This window comes from Berghia stephanieae, chromosome 1 (genome assembly GCF_034508935.2).
Source record: "Berghia stephanieae isolate SIO BIC M18660-M18661 chromosome 1, UCSD_Bste_1.3, whole genome shotgun sequence".
Taxonomy (NCBI): Eukaryota; Metazoa; Mollusca; class Gastropoda; order Nudibranchia; family Aeolidiidae; genus Berghia; species Berghia stephanieae.
The window spans coordinates 87,167,213-87,184,504 of NC_088360.1; the positions used below are offsets into that span (position 1 = coordinate 87,167,213).

The following is a 17,292-nucleotide window of genomic DNA, read 5'->3' on the forward strand; positions in this document are numbered from 1 at the left end:
GACGTCACTCAGGTCTTTGTTATTGCTTTTTGCCATCCGCGTTTATGAATAATTCTCACTAAACTGTATTAACCTGACTATAAACGTTCATGGTTACACAGTTTTGTGTGTTGGTCCGTTATACTTCCGGATGGCAATGTGAGCTTCTCAGACAAGCGCATACTGTCTAGTTATAGTATGCGCTTAGCTGAGAAGCTCACAACATTGCCATCCGGAAGTATAACGGACCAACACATAAAACTATTGTAATCTTGAACGTTTATAGTCTGGTTAATACAGTTTAGTGAGAATACTCTCGGATGGCAAAAAGCAATAACAAAGACCCGAGTGACGTCAACTTCATACTATATATAAATGCTCAAGGTTACACATAATTTTGTGTGTTGGACCGGTATACTTCCGGATGTCAATGTTGTGAGCTTCTTAGCCAAGCGCATACTATTTATAGTTTAGTGAGAACTACTCATAAAAATGGCTGGCTAAAAACAATCACGAAGAGTTGAATCACGTCGTCAATGTAGTAATTTGAAGGCCTTCCAGCTCAGTCAAAAAAGCACTAAACTCTACACCGCGTCACCTTTTTCTGCCTATGTCCACCCAAAAACGATTAGGAAGCTCTACTCTTGACACGTCAATCCAGTATTAAGCAATATTGCCATGTACTGGCAAAACGTCCATTTATATCTTGGTCAGAAAATAAAACTTATAACTTACCTAATTTAAATCAATTTACGATCCATACTTGCCACAAGTTTTAGCCACAAGTAAAACCGAGACTTCTTCTGAAGCTTTGTATATAAGGATTTTCGACAAGTTAGGGGCCATTTGAAACGGTGAATATATGAAGTTAAAAGTTTTCTGGCCAATATTTTTAAAACGCGCTTTATGAGTGTGTGGAAGAGTGATCAGTGCATCGTAAATAAATGATGTACGGTAGAGAAGACGGTAATAGATTGCTCACCGAATACGAGTGGGTGGATACTGAAATCTCGGTCGTCAGTGAGCAGTTAATTGTCCGATGTACACACATGTGTATTTTATTGGAAATGGAGGAGGGAGATTTAATGTCTCCGAGAAAAATCAATTTCGGTCAGGACTAAACAAGACACTTATGTTACAAATTATAGCAGTTGTAGAAAGAAAAAAAAAACGACCTTACAACAATACCTCATGATTAAAAGGCATTCAGAAATAGCTATGATATTTAGAATCGCAGTTAGAAAATATTGTTGTTTTTTTTTTTTTTTTTTGTTTCTGGCCCCTCTGTCCATCCAGTGCCGATTATGTAGCTGGATCTAAGTTAAATGTTTAGTTGAATGCATTTCGATAGATTAACGTTGGATTCAAGGGCTAGAAATCAATGTTTGTAGTCTTGATTCGCACAACGGAAACAAGGATGAAATTCCGAGTCTGTGGATAGTTTGGCTCAAAGGAACTACTTGGTTGTAATCATCTTCACGGGGAACAAAATGTTTCATATCAAAATACTGGTTCCAATCTCACTGGAAGTGTAAAACGAGTCTTCGGAGACTGGATACACACTTTGTGCAACAGATCTTCTAGATTCAGAGTGATGGCATCTTGGTTTTCTAGTCTAAATAAATGAATAAATGCTGGTCGTCAATTAAGATCATCCATCATCGTTATTTGACGCCGCGTAATCCCAAGAATCTGCGCATACTCTCTACTAATAAAATAGTTATGTCAACTTATGAATCAAATTGTAACATATTCATCGTATAATCATTCTCCAGAAGACTGGTTACACACTTCCAATAACTTGAAAAGAGGAAGAAGGTGTGACGTCTCGATTTCTCTGCCATATTAAATTAGAACAAGTGTGGGAGTTGTAATCTAAAGAAAACGCAGAGTATCATGTGAACCAATGGAGTAGGTTGCAAATATCTCTCTTTACATCATGTACAGGACACTCGATACTCTTGTTAAAGTTCATCATTAGAACTATTTAAATAACGGAGACCCGGTAATAATTTGTGCTTCTTAATTGATATAACGCCGTAAAGCATCGTTGCCATTTATTGATTATAAAAGCAATGTAAACAATGTCCTGAGTACGAAATAGCCCATCCTAGTGTAGATTACTGAAATACGATTCTTCACTCTTGCTTTTTGGAATTCCAGACGTGTTCCCAAGCGCTGCACGAGTTTTCGAGTGTACGTTAGGAACAAAGTTCGAATTCCAAAACGCGGGAGTGTAAGAAATAATTTATTCAACCCATCAATTGATTCCTATTTCGTCATCTTTGAATAAAAGACATCTTCAAAAACATTTAAATGATACTTCTTTTTAAAGAACCTGATTTTTAGAAAAATTTAACAATGAATAATCTGATGTCACAAATTATTATTGTAAACATGATATCATTACGCGTTACTGTTTTGAGAGAGGGTAGAAAAATAGATTTTTTCACTTTAGTCTTTTTAAAAAGCGAAATAATTTTGGCATGAAGCCTCTCCTGTTGCAAAACTAACAATGACCAATAAAAATATATTGGAAAATCGCCTGACTTTTTTATTTGTGACCCTTCGCCTCGAAACGGTATTAAGTCGGAATTTTCAATTTTTGTTTTTTTTATACCCAATCAAAGCTTACTTTATTCCTTAAAATTTGATACCGAATTTATAAAATTCTGATTATTCATTGAAGAGATATGACCGATTGAAGAAAGTGTAAAAACCAAGTTTTGAGGAAATTGCTTTGAAGTTGAGGCACCTTTTTCACGCATTCGAACCAATGGGCAAAGGTAACTCCTTGAATACAGGCATTGAAAATTTAACGAGAGTAATAAAATTTGGCATGCCCTTAGAACATACCTTTAGTAATACGCACACAAATTGTTTGCAAGAATCCAATTGTTACTTTCGTAGTTATTTATTATTATGTAAGATGCTCTTGAATTAATAAAAAAAAACAATAAATGCCTGCAACGTTATAAAAGTATTCACTTGTTGACGGGTTTTTGACATCTAATTAAACAATCAATGAAATAACAATTATTAATATGACATTTTTGTTTTATTTAATAGAGGAAATAATAAAAGAAATGATTGGAAAGTATAATGGAGACAAAAGTTATTCTGCTGGCATTGTAACTGACTGAAATAATGTGATTCATCAGAACACACTTTATTTTTTGTTTGTTTGTTTGTTTGTTTGTTTGTATTATTTTGGTTCAATTTGTTTGAGTTTCAATGAAACTTTTATTGACCTAAATATTGAATTGACAGTCGACCATTGACATCATTGTAGTCTATCAGTCTAGAGTAAATATCCCGTGATTTGATTCATCGTGGCAAAAGTAAGTTAAAATACGAAAAGGGACGAATATTACCTATACCGATGTGTTGCTAATTTCCTCTTTGGAAAGTATGAAGGCTGAACTAGAGAGCGTGATGTTACCGGCCACAAAAATAGCCGAATTAATCACTGTCCGTACAACACCCACTTCTAGGCAAGAGACCAGCTAGTCAGAGACTAGAAACATTCATGAAATCCGAATTATTTTTTTTTGTCGCTTACTTTGTTCAGGCTTAAGACTAGCAAGTTATTTACTTGACTAGTAAATAACTAATTCTAGTCCGCTTTCATGAAAAAGGGGCCCAGGAGAGTAGTGTGGATGCCATAGTATTTGCCATTTAATAGTAGATGGCGTAGACGCTGAATCATAATGGAACATGATGGAACAAGACTCCGGTTACCAGACGACTATTTTCATGATTGCACATTTTCTGATAACTGGTCTCAATTTATGTCGTTTTTATTTATTCATTTTTTTGTATTCTGCATTGATTGTTGTCCCAACGTGAACTGCCCATTGCAAAATGATATCGAATTGTCAGATAAATGTATGTGTACGACATACAGAGATCTCTTTGAGCGAAACTCATCAATGTTTCGGGATTCCACGAATATACCCATGTTTCATCTCTCTAATAATACAATCTACAAATGTGTTGTGATTCATTGAAATCATTTAGCTACTTGCATTATTGCCGTGTTAAATTTACCCTGGACTTTATATTTGATTTGTGTCAAGAAATGGGGAACTCACATTGAGAACAGTTTTGTTAAAAGAGAATTTATGTGAGAAGCCGGCAAAGTGAAGACAGACATCTCATAGCTTACTGTGACTGCCAATGAAACCAGGATATTTTTCAGTCCATTGCTGAAATTTTTCTAAAATACTTTCTTTTTTTTCTTGAAAGAAGATAAAACTTTTCATTTCCCAATGGGATGAAATATTAACAGATGCGAGAAGAAACCTGTGGGATTCTTTGAATGGTAGCAGATCTTAATAGCTTTGTGTCCTCGACAAAAGAAAGGTCTTACCTGTCGGAATCGGACGCCAGCGATGTTCTTCTGCTGCCAGCGCTACTTCCTGATGACCTTCGAAGGTCAAGAGCGAGTGCCCCAAGCATCATGTGATCAGATGCCGAGGCATAGGAGGTCCGCCTGCTTCCATAGTCCACAAATATTTGAGGCACAACAAACGGTGCTTCATCTCGACTTCTTTTACGTAAAGCCGGTCCCGCAATCAAATTCTTTTTCTCTTCCTTGACTTTCTTCTTCCGGCATTTTCCTGTATGAATGAAAATGAGTTTATTAATTACTTCTTTATAATAAAAGATATTATTTCTATGGAAAGATAGAGTTACCTGTTATTCCTTACTTTAAACGGGGTATTAATTTCCCACATCATTCTTTGGTATTCAACAATCCAGTCTTGTTCATAAAGTAAGTGATTAAATGTTTAGCAAACGAACGTAGACGATCTTACGAGTATATTAACATCCTTACACATGACATGAGGAGAATAGACACTTAGATAACCACGCCTCTCGGACAGTCTTCATAATGTAAACAATGGCAGTGATTGGTTAACATAGAGAGCTACACAGGTTTTACTATTTGATAGTATGTGTCTAAGTAAAATGCCCACTGTTCTACCACTTGATAAATAGAACCAACACAGAAGACTATGTGTAAACTTAGACGTTTATAATATGATTGAGAAAATCGTGTGATAACGAGTCACCCATTTGGCGGTATAAAAACAATAAAAATGATCAGATAGAGGGCGATTTCATTCAACGTTATTGTTTATAAACAACCAACCATGTTTGTCCGAGCACGTGTGAAGGTGTGTTACAAATTCCATGTCTTGATTGGTCAAAAATCTACTGGTTAATTCATATTGGACCAAATTGTCAAGTCAGAGATAATGTTGGTGGCAGTGCGAGGTATTGTTTTGTCGTGCCTTTTGTCACAAGTAAAGCGGACGTGAAGAAATAAGATAATAAACACCATCTGTGATTTTTTTGACTAGTTATATTATACGAGTGCACATTGTTCTCCGTAATTTTAAGGAAAATGTTGCACATGGTTTTGTGTGTTGATCCGTTATATTTCCGGATGGCAAGGTTGTGAGTTTCTTAGCCAAGCTCACACTATCTATTATTTGTCCGAGCGGGTATGAGGGGTCGTGTCACAAATTCCACGTTTTGCTTGGTCAAAAACCTTCGGGTTAATTCCAGGCACCCAAGTCATATACCTGAATTTTTAAAAATTAAATCCAACTAAAAATATCAATAATCTCGGGCTGTTTCACTATCAAAGAAAACTTTTTAAAAGGTCCAAACGATTTCGTCTCGATTTGGGGGGTAGATGCGAATTTATGCGCGTAAAATATGGAATTAGGACATCTTTAGACTAGTTTAAGCGTTCTCCTTTCTCTTAATGTTGTACGATGAAGATTAGATATTATAAACATTCTCCATTAGAATATATTTGATATTTAGATTTAATCAACAAAATCAAATATACTTATTACATTGTCTTAATATGTCAAATAGTGAAAAACAGGTCGGATTCTATTATTTGCATTGGGTGAGTCTGAACATTCCAGGTGTTTTTCGGATAAATAAAATATTCTGAAACTCGTGAGTGTTAATAGCGCGTGGGATTTATTATTTATTTTCCTTTTAATTCTATACTTTCTATAGTGGTCTTTTGAAATTCTTTCTCAAAAAAGTTGTTAAGCTCCTTTTTAAAAAAAAATAAAAACAAAACAAAAAATTTTATTAAAAAATTACACTCATATAGATTTAGATTGAGTGAGAAAAACAATACGATAATATAAATAGACTTTCATAGAAAAATCTCATTAAAATACCCATCAATGTCTAGCTGTATTTGAAAAATGACAGACAGTAAAAACTAAACATAATTTATTACTTTGTTCAGAAAACTTTTACGCTTCAAAAAATCTCGATTGAGATGACTCCAATTTTTCAAAAAAGTCAAAAGACACGTTAACAATTTTGACCAGTTGGAGGTCATCGTAATCGTTCAATATCTGTAAAAACTCGTATTTAAAAATTTGGCCATAAAACTCGTCCTTCAAATATCGATCGATCGATTGAAATGACCATCATCTTGGCAAAATCTCTCAAACCTGGGACCTCGCGAAGTCCCATGTTTAAGAGTTTTTGTCAAGGAACTGATCACTTAAACCGATCGGTATTTTAAGGACGATTTTTCTGACCAAATTTTTAATACGAGTTTTTCCAGAGTAAAGCAGTTAACTGGTTAAAGTAAACGTTTTCTGACCATAGCGAAAAGAAAGTGTTTTGTCGGAGAAATGTAAAGTAAAGCACTGATTATCAGAGTGTAATACGAAGCTGACCATCTGAATCCAAGGCAGGGGACAAATAGCGACATCTCCAGTGACGTGTCGTTAGATGGGAACGGCCACTGAAAACTGACACAAGCGTCTGGGTCAAACGTGTCAGGAGGCGGTTGTGGTTGGGGGATGAGTTAATTAATGGGTAAAGCTACACATATCTCGCATTTGTTTTATAAGGAAATACAAAACTAAAAACTTTATTGATTTGATGACGACAAATAAAATAGATGAGTTCCTTATACAGCATCCATCACATAAACATAAAAGCAAAGGCCTTTTAAAAGTCGATATGCTAATAAGATTGTGCTGAAGTACAACCCAATTGGATTCAGTAGTCTGATGTCATGCAGCCCGGCAACGGCGGCCATCTTGGTTCTAAACAAAGAAAATCATTTCTTTTTATTCTTCATGCTGGCTAGAACGTTTCATTCCCTTTTCATATGCCTTTTGATCAGAATGTGTAAAAGTCCAAACATGATCAAATTTATGTGTTTTTTTTCCTCTGGAAACGTATTTATGCTCGCCGGAGAAATATTTCATACGGGCGTCCGCCGTTGTTCCGATAGTTTAGAGCCAGTGTTACTAAGTTACCATGCGTCATTAGGAAGGAAGTGACGTTACGACTATTGAATCCTATTGTAGGCTACAGCTAGTAATAATATAATCAATATGATAGAGGAAAACATATTGTTATAAATGGGGCTCCAAACTGGTGTAGGTGAAAGGGTGTGGGGAGTAAGGTGTCTCTCCATCCAATCATGCACCACCTAGAACTAGCCAGCGATTTGTGTAGTCAAATGTGTCAATCAAACGCCATAGAGTGACTTTTCTTCTCATTTTATCCCAGAACAGAGAATATTTTTCATATATTTAAAACAAAAGAACATAATATTATTATCGTTTTAAGAAGAATGATGAAACAACAATGTCATATCAGGGCATGGGTCAGATTAGAAGAGGGCAGGATGGCATTGATGTCATTTCCAAGTTCAAGGCCCAAGATGTCATTCCTTATCCTTGATTATTATATGAAACTAAAAAGTGTAAAACAACTCCAATAGCTGATGTCAGATTCAACAAAGTCCCATTTTTAATATTCTTGAAACTCTTCTTTTATTTTGGGTACTTTGGGGGGGAAATGGTTTTTAAAAGATAAAATGTGACAAGGGCCAGCAAGCCTGCTTGTTGTGTGCATACTTCACTACATGATTCTGAAACCGCAATACGCTTCAACAGTCGTAACGTCACTTCCCTTGTAATGACGCATGGTAACTTAGTAACTGGCTATAAACTATCGGAACAATGGCGGACGCCTTTATGAAATATTTCTCCGACGAGCATAAAAACGTATCCAGAGGGGGAAAAACATTATAAATCTGATCATGTTTTGACTATTACACATTCTGATCAAAAGACATATGAAAAGTTCTAGCCAGCATGAAGAATAAAAAAGTACCGATTTTCTTTGTTTAGAACCACGATGGCCGCCGTTGCTGGGCGACGTGACATCAGACTATTGAATCCAATTGATAGAGCACTCGTCACAGAAACAAAAAGGATCTGATTTGATTCCGTGTTATATCATCTTTTTCTTTCTTTCCTATTCATCGAAAACTGACTGGGTTGCAAATCTGTTGTAAAGGCTTGTGTCATAATATCGAGAAGTGAATAGGCACTCACTGTTTTTATTTATTGTTATTTGACACTGAACTAAATTTCGATCTGCATTTTCCTGACTCTGCGCGTAACCTCCGCAAACTCATAGCCGGACATAAACCCAAAAAAAAAAAAACTACGTCAAAAGACAAGTCTATGGACACAAAAGAAACGAAATCGTGATTTGATTTGTATTCAATAGATCAATGATGGGACTAATGACAACCCACTAGGTGCTGCACCTAATTTAAACAATGACGTCAAAATGTAAGTTCTAGTGGGTCCTAGTGTCAGGCTATAAGTTAAAGAAGGCTACGCTCTGCGCGGCTTCGTAGTAATGTGGTAAGACACGGCTTCTGACCTGTAGGTCTCTGGTCCAAGTCCTGTTTTGGTGATGCAAAGTCGAGTCCTTAGAAAAAGCTCTTTACCCGTATTCTAAAAATGAGTACATGGCTATTTACAGTGTTGTCTTTTTCGATTTTTCGATTTAAAAAAAAAAGATCTTAATAGCGCCTTATAGGCAGCATGACTCATCCAACATGTTCTGTTGCTGTTAGCTTGGGATCTTAAAGCGCTTGACCACATTTTAGAGGATTTTGTGCTCTATCGACGCTTATCGTATTAATAACTATGTTTTTTTACACGCTCACATTTTAAAATCGTAATATGTAGTATGTAGTCTGCTAAAGGAATAAACTCTCAGTCTACTCGACACTGAAATCGGGAAAAGTCTGTCTGTCTAGATTCCTAAGAGATTTCAGTCCAAATACAGATGAAATGTCAATATAATTTAGGGAAAATCCCCGACCATTTCCAATTCAATGGCTTTTTGACCTTCGCGAGTATGTTTGTGTCTACATAGGATTTCGCAATCCACTCTACTGTTTCCATGTTTGGTACCTGTAATTATCACAGCCATCGCTTACCAAGTTGTCATCGTAATATTCATCGATGCCACAGTCATCATAGATATTTTCACTGCATGCGTGCGGGGAGGTAAATGATTCTTGACATTTCACCAATCAGAAATCCACTTTCACGTGACTTTCCTTGGCTTTGAATCCGAATATTTGATTTTCCTTGCTTACATATTTTGCAGGAATGGAAACAAATCATTGATTCTCTTAAGTACACAAGTAATTTATAAGTAAATCTTATCTCTTTTCCTAGTATCTACACTTTCCTTCAGGCAGGGCATCTTTTGACAGTATCTGGATGAAACTTGTCTAGACGCAGGAATAGATTGTGCTTGGATTTTCACGTGTTTGTTTTTTTTTTTGTTTGTTGGAATTTGTGTCCATAATCTTACTTTTTCTTACGCGATTCATAACACAGACAGTCTTGATCTTAAATCTTTGCATTATCCCCCAACCCTACTTTTCCAGATACTAAACTTAACGTCTCGCAACCGAGACAAAAGTCCTAAATGCAAACAAAACAACAGGCATTAACACTCGCTGTCATCGTCGATATCATCAGCAGCAGTAGCAACATCATCTCCTTCACCATCACCGTTACTTCCATCAAAATATCATTTTACTACTACAAACGTCATTCCCTAAGTATACGCGGACGAAATGTGAGCTCCCATGACAAAAATAACTCATCAAAATATCATTATAATCATCTGGAATACGTTGCTAATGCCACCGAACTCATTATCAATAATATGACCAACGACAACATAATAATAATGCTATCACTGATTAATCTACTGCTTGACAATGTCGCGACGGTCGTCGATAATACCTTCCATATCTTATGGGCAAACGCGTCTTGATAAATTAAAAGAACGCTAATTTGTATTCTGTGGCCAGATAGGCAAAACATGTCTGACCATGTGAAGGATTTTCTCTCTCTCTCTCTCTCTCTCTCTCTCTCTCTCTCTCTCTCTCTCTCTCTCTCTCTCTTCTCTTTTTCTCTCTTCTATCTATCTATCTATCTATCTATCTATCTATCTATCTATCTATCTATCTATCTATCTATCTATCTATCTTTATCTATCTATCTATCTCTCTCTCCCTCTCTCTCTCTCTCTCTATCTATCTATCTATCTATCTCTATCTATCTCTCTCTCTTTATTTCTCTCTCTCTCTCTCTCTCTCTCTCTCTCTCTCTCTCTCTCTTTTATTTTTTTTTTTTTCAATCTATCTATCAATATATCTAGCGAGTTATCCCTTTCTCAATCGATCTATCTATTTCTATTTGTCATCCTGTCTATCTATCTATCTATCTATCTATCTAATGGCATAAGGGTTTACTATTAAAATCTGCTCTACTAAACGCTTGAGAAAAGCCGTCAATACCATTTTCTGATGTGACATATTGCGAAAAGGCATAGATTCCAGTTAATCTCGAAACGTAGAGTCCTAAATCACAACGATATAAAGCATCCACGCTTTCTGCATTCAAGCATTTCCTACAAAATCCCCCTCTATAAATATATGTAGTTTGATTGGTGGATACACAAAACGGCATACACAGACATAGAGTTTTCTCATATTGTGACATTATTGCTAATCAACTGTTTCAATATAAAAGCTGACCAAAAAAAAAATTTTAAATGATGACTTTTGACATTATATCACAACTATTGTAAATAAACAACTCTTTAAATGACCATGATACAACAGCCAGACTACTAACGATAAGTTCAAAGGTTTCATTATATTATTCTGACTGCGACAAAACCTGACCATCTCATAACATGTTTAACCTGTTTACTGCCTTACTCTGGAAAACCCGTATTTAAACATTTGGCCAGAAAACTAGTCCTTCAAATTTTGATCAATTTAAGCGACCCTGATCTTGGACGAAGTCCCAAGATTGAGAGTTTTTGCAAAGATAAGGGTAATTTAAATCGATCAATATTTGAGGGACGAGTTTTATGGCCAAAGTTTTAAATACGTGTCTATCCCGAGAACGGCATTTAACTGGTTAACCATCGAAAACCTTGCTGGAAAACCTTACACGATATCACTATATCCTCTATTCGTGACTTATCGTCTCATAACGGTATTATGTCGGAACGAACCAAATGCTTAAAAGCCGAATTTAATGTTAAAGTGGTCAAAAATATAAATTGTTGGCATTAGTACCCTAAAATATGGTATCCATTCTCCTCAATAAAACATACAAACTCAACACAAGTCTGATATTTCTGGCTATAAATTCAATTTTCAACATCTTAACCATCCTTACTTAATACTGTGTTGAGGCGAAGGATCACATTTATAAATTAGCATTATCATCTTGTTATAGAACAGAGGGACTAATCAAGCCCTGACATTATTAAAGGTCTATAAAAATTTCACACGGTGACCTTCTCCTACTATGTATGTATCTAATATTTTGTATCAATCTACGACTAAATTCTGCGTGTTAATTTGTTTCTGATAGGATTAATTCAGATAAGCTTCTTCCAGTTTATCTACGCTTATATTTAATTCTTTTCTCTCACCATGTCACCCTCTCATTCTATAAAATTTTCTATTTATCTATTTATTTATATATTTCAATCTCCACACACGCGTACAAACTTAAATATTAACACATTCAATATCCCTTTTATATTTTTTTTCAATCTGTTTATCTATCTAATAATGTCATATTTTTCACAAGCTCGTTCTCCAAAGGCTCTCTCTCTCTCTCTCTCTCTCTCTCTCTCTCTCTCTCTCTCTCTCTCTCTCTCTCCTCTTTCTTTCTTTCTTACTCTTGATATTGCATTTGTAAACAACCAACCCTGTAAACAGCATGATACAACAGCCATTCCTACCAACGCCATAAGGTTTCACTAGATTCCGACTACGACATAACCTTATCATCTTATGACAACATGATTAACCATCAATATCCTGGCTGGGGAACCTTATACGGTATCTTTATATCCGTCATTTGTAAATCAGCACTATAATCTTGTTACAACACAAGAGGACTAATCAAGCCCTGACATCATTAAAAGTCTATGACATTAACATGGGTGACCTTATACTCAGTCAATTTGATATTTCGGAAATTTCCAAGGAATATTTATGGGTTGTTATCAATTTTTTTAAAAAGAAAATTGAAAATATTTAAACCCCACCTCTATGTCTACCTCTTTTTCAAAATGCTATTGGCACTCCTTTTACCCCTCTTTTCAGCTACAATCACCACCATGGACTCTCTCTCTCTCTCTCTCTCTCTCTCTCTCTCTCTCTCTCTATCTATCTATCTATCTATCTATCTCTCTCTATCTCTCTCCATCTCTCTCTCACTCTCTCTCTCTCTCTTTCTCTCTTTTTCTCTTTCTGTTCGTACCTACATCTATAATATATCTTTCTTTCTATTCACCTCATTCTCTAAACAAATATTATGTATTTGTTTATTTGTCCAGTCTACTTTCTAAATTTGTATCCTTCTAATATGATCACAACAATAACAAAATCCTTGTTTTGAACAGATTCACTCATTTGATTTATCTCATTTTTACGGTTTACCTGATTTCTAATATATCAGGATATTAAGAGAAGCCGATAACAATATACAGTATTGCTAATCTGTTTACCAAGATGGGTTTCATTTCTAGCCACTATGTAATAGAGATTACAGAGAAATCCAAGGTTGTTCTGTGCTGATATGATGTAGTGTAGGTACTCAGTAATGTAATATTATGTAGGTTGACATACGATGGCCATAGTTATTCTCTCTCTCGCGCGCTCTCTCTCTCTCTCTCTCTCTCTCTCTCTCTCTCTCTGCCTCTCTCTCTCTCTCTTTCTGCCTCTCTCTCTCTCTCTCTCTCTCTCTCTCTCTCTCTCTCTCTCTCTCTCTCCTTCTTTCTTTCTTTCTCCCTCTCTCTATCGATCTATCTACCTATCCATATATATTATTATCGACAAGCAGATTTGTAGGAAGGAGGGTAATGGTGATTAATGTGGGCGTGGTTGAGGCCATGACGGTTTTGATGATAATGATAATTTTTTTTTAGAGCTTTTAAATAGAGCAATATCCACTAAATGTGCTCAAGCGCAAATGATGATGATGAAAATGATAATGATGATAATGATGATGTTGATTACAATGAGGATGATGATGATGATGCATAATCATCATCATATCATCATCATCATCATCATCATCATAGATGGTTATAACTAGTAAATTAGGCTGGAAGAATTACGAGAATATTATAGAATTACGCAGGTAACAACAATGATAATATTATAATTTGTCAATCAAAATCTACATGCGTCAATGAGCCAGTTTTTCAGTTTCGATTAATGGCGACTAACAAGTGTTAGTGATCGCAATACAATAACAGCTCTTGTCTTAAACGGTTAGAGTCTGGTGTCTCGGAGTTAAAGCGCTATATAATTTTCAGCATTATTATTATTATTATCATCATTATTATTATTATATTATTTATTATATATTTTTATTATTATTATTATTATTATTATTATTATTATAATTATCAGACCTGCAAACCTTCCCAGTTTCTCCGTGAAAATTCCTGATTTTCATTTGGGAATGCTGACACTTAAAACTTGAAAATTTAATAGGTTTTTTTTTTTCATTTTACAGTATTCGTATATATCTTCTCCCTTTTCGTCTTTGTATTTGCTATTAGCTTAAAGTTAATTAGTATATTTCATTATACAACTTGCTTTAAGCGTTTTTACAGGTAATCTGCTGTTAGTATGTCACTATTGAAGCGAGTTTTGTGTGACGGTTGGGGTTTGTTTGTTTTGTTCTTGTTTTTGTTTGTTTGTTTTTTGTTGGGGTTTTTTATATAGTTCAATTTGAAAAGGTTACCAGACCTGAATGATTATATAAAAGCAAAAGCCTGAAATGGTCATACTTTTGAATTATTGTGTGGAATTTGTTAGTCCGTGCAAAATTCATCACAACGATGAGCTGTTTGAAATCGTTCTCGAAATCCATGAAGTTTTATGCGTTGTTTCTGGGGTAATTAATTTTGGGGTATAATGATTTAAGCATTGACGGGAGGGGTTCGATTTCAATCTAACCTGCAATATAACTAACCGTTTTCATTAAGAAAGGAGTAAAAGCGATGCGATTAAGATTTGGACTAGGATATCAAGTCGCATCACCGTTACGGCTGTCTATGTGAGAAGGCGAGGTCCCAGGTTTTAGGATTTTCCCAAGATGAGGGTCATTTTAATTGATCGATATTTGAAGGATGAGTTTTCTGGCCAAATTCTTAAATACGTGTCTTTCCAGAGCAGGACAATTAACTGGTTAAAAAATGTAAACTTCGCGGCTTCAGACAGATCGATGGGATTTTCATCGTTGTTAACAACGCTACTACCACATTATCTCATTCATCTGTAGTGTTTCATTCATCCTGTTTTGTTGATAAAGGGGAAACCCGAAACGTCCATTTTATCTGTTTTTGTAATTAAATTGAAGCTTACATTCAATTTCACATTGTTATTTATTTCTTCGAGCTTCGAGCAGCAACATTTACATTGGAACTGAAAAGAGAGGAAACAGTATGCTTAAAAGGATAAAAGACGGTATTTTAAAATTGAATCTAGAACAATCACAATAAATTCTATAATACTATATAAATGAAGACAAAAATAGAACACTGGATACTGTATCTAGATCTAGACAATACCACCGTACATTTAGTAAACACTTTTTTTCGTTTGTTTTTATGGACAGAAATATTCAAAGCAAAGGTCTAATGATTAAGGTGACCTTCAGTTTATCAAAACTTCTTAAACCTGTAAAGGTGTTTACCGCCATATCTGACCCAATCACCATAAACTGGGCGCTATAATGGCACGTAGTCTTGGTGAAATCAAAGTCTGACACGGACTAATATGACGTCACAATACAGGATGTCGACGACTAAAAGAATAGGGAACAAAGTTTGATGTCTAAAAACTTGTTCCAATCTCATGATAAGTGTAAATCCAGTAAGTGATATTCTAGTTTCGGAATGATGGCATCTTATTTTTTTAGTCTAAATATATGCTGGTTGTCAATTAAGATCATCCTTCCTCTCTCTTTTATTTCCTGTAATCCTTAGAATCTGTGTCTGTTCATCAGGCTACCAAAATAATTATGCCACCTTGTAATTCAATATTAATCATTCGAAGGACTGGTTACATACACACTTCCAATGGTTTTGGAACCGGAAAGGTAGAGGGTGTTACGTCACGACTTTTCTTCTCTATGATTCTCAGGGCGCCAGCTGGGTGATTATTTTTCACTAAACTCTCACTAACCGTATCCTTCGTTAACGTATCGCCTGAGACAATGACTTGTCAAAGTGCTTTACAAAAGGTCCCTGACCAACAGCAAAACGTAACATATAGAACTAGACATGACGCCTGTTAGGCGATATTATAATTTTTCCGACAGAGTCTATGCTGTTCACACCTGAGTTCGGTGCTAGAATGTGAGTAAAAAGTCTTTTCCAAAGACTCAACTATGCGCCGAGCGAGGCTCGAACCCTGAACCTTCCGATCCGAAAGATAACACTAGACCACATAGCCGCACCTATTTACACATTAACTTTCTCAGTACTAGTATTAAAAAGCAATACATTTCAGTTCTACTAGGAATGTGGAAAACATCAAACACCCTCAAGACAATGATTGTATTATTTACCCATAATATAGGATGAAAAACATCGGTGGGGTTTTTCCTTTAAATGAAAAGAGATTAATTATGTCAGACAGAATAAAGGGTGGAGTCCTATCAGAGAGTTAAAAATAGTCTGAAATGATAAACTGGGTGAAAGATGAACAAAGGATTTAAAATTCTGAACAATTTTGCTTCATTTTGACAAAAAAGTGGTTTATTCATTTGGACCAGGAAACTTTTATTTCATACATCGATCATTAAGATAGCAACCCCCCCACCCCCCCCCCCACCCCCCCCCCAACCCGCAACCTTGAAAACAAAAGTTTCGATCGTTTGAGTCGTGAGAATTTTTTTTTAAAGAAATGTTTACAAACTGGTGGACATTTTGATCGACTGGTAAAATATGGCGGAGAAGTCGTGACGTCACAGCTTCTCCTTTTCTACTACTCTTCGGATGACTAATAATGAAAAGGTTACATATTGAATTATAATTCAATGTGGCATATCTATTTCAGTAGCTAAATGTATAGGCAGATTCTTAAGATTACGCGACGTAAAAGAGAGAGGGGGGATATTCTTTGTTGTTTGTTTGTTTTTAAGTGTTTACGGCGCTTGCAGCACATTAAGGTTATATCAGCTCCAGTAAAAAGGAAGATTACGGGAAATTAAAAAGTTCTAGAATTACAATTAAAGCAGCCAAGAAAAGGTAAGACAAAGGGGAATTTCTTCAAATAGGAAACAGATGTAGCTTCCAAGAGCATACTATCAAAGTAAGTTTGAGATCACCTAAAAATCTCCTCCAGACACAAAAAGCACAGGTCCCCACTAAAAGGAATACACTCAATTGTTTACAAATTATATATAATACGTTAAGAAATCATAATGCAGTTCATAACAGAGAGATGATTTACAAGGAAAAAAATATCATCTCCCAAAACTAACTTTAATATATTTGACTGTTTCCCTCTCAGCCAGGATATCCTACCAGGGCCAGGACAAAACCAGATATAGGGAGATAGAAGACACAGTAAGTACCTCCCTGCCCACTATGGGAGTTCAGGAACCCCACCCAGTGGATAGTCTTTGATGACGACCAGTAAATATTTAGACCAGATAATAAAATGCCATCACTCTAAACCAGAAGATCAATACACAAGGTATGTATCCAATCCCATAGAAAAGTAGTTTTACACTTCCAATGAGACGGAACCAGTTTTTTTGACATCACACTTTTGTTCCCTATTAATTTTTGATTCACCATAATTAAAATTGTTTTCGTATTATGTCGGGAGGAACCAAGAAGTGAGAATTGAGTCGATTTAAGTCAAAG

General features: G+C 35.6%; 1 protein-coding gene across 2 annotated transcripts in view; it reads right to left on the reverse strand.

Annotated features, from left to right (window-relative positions):
- Window positions 1-17,292, reverse strand: part of LOC144960355 (uncharacterized) — a 196,496-nt gene that overhangs the window by 136,180 nt on the left and 43,024 nt on the right. For both annotated transcript variants that reach the window (XM_078893439.1, XM_078893446.1), the window contains exon 4: window positions 4,352-4,601. In XM_078893439.1, the coding sequence (XP_078749565.1) occupies window positions 4,352-4,601 (250 nt within the window). The remainder of the gene's footprint in view (window positions 1-4,351; window positions 4,602-17,292) is intronic.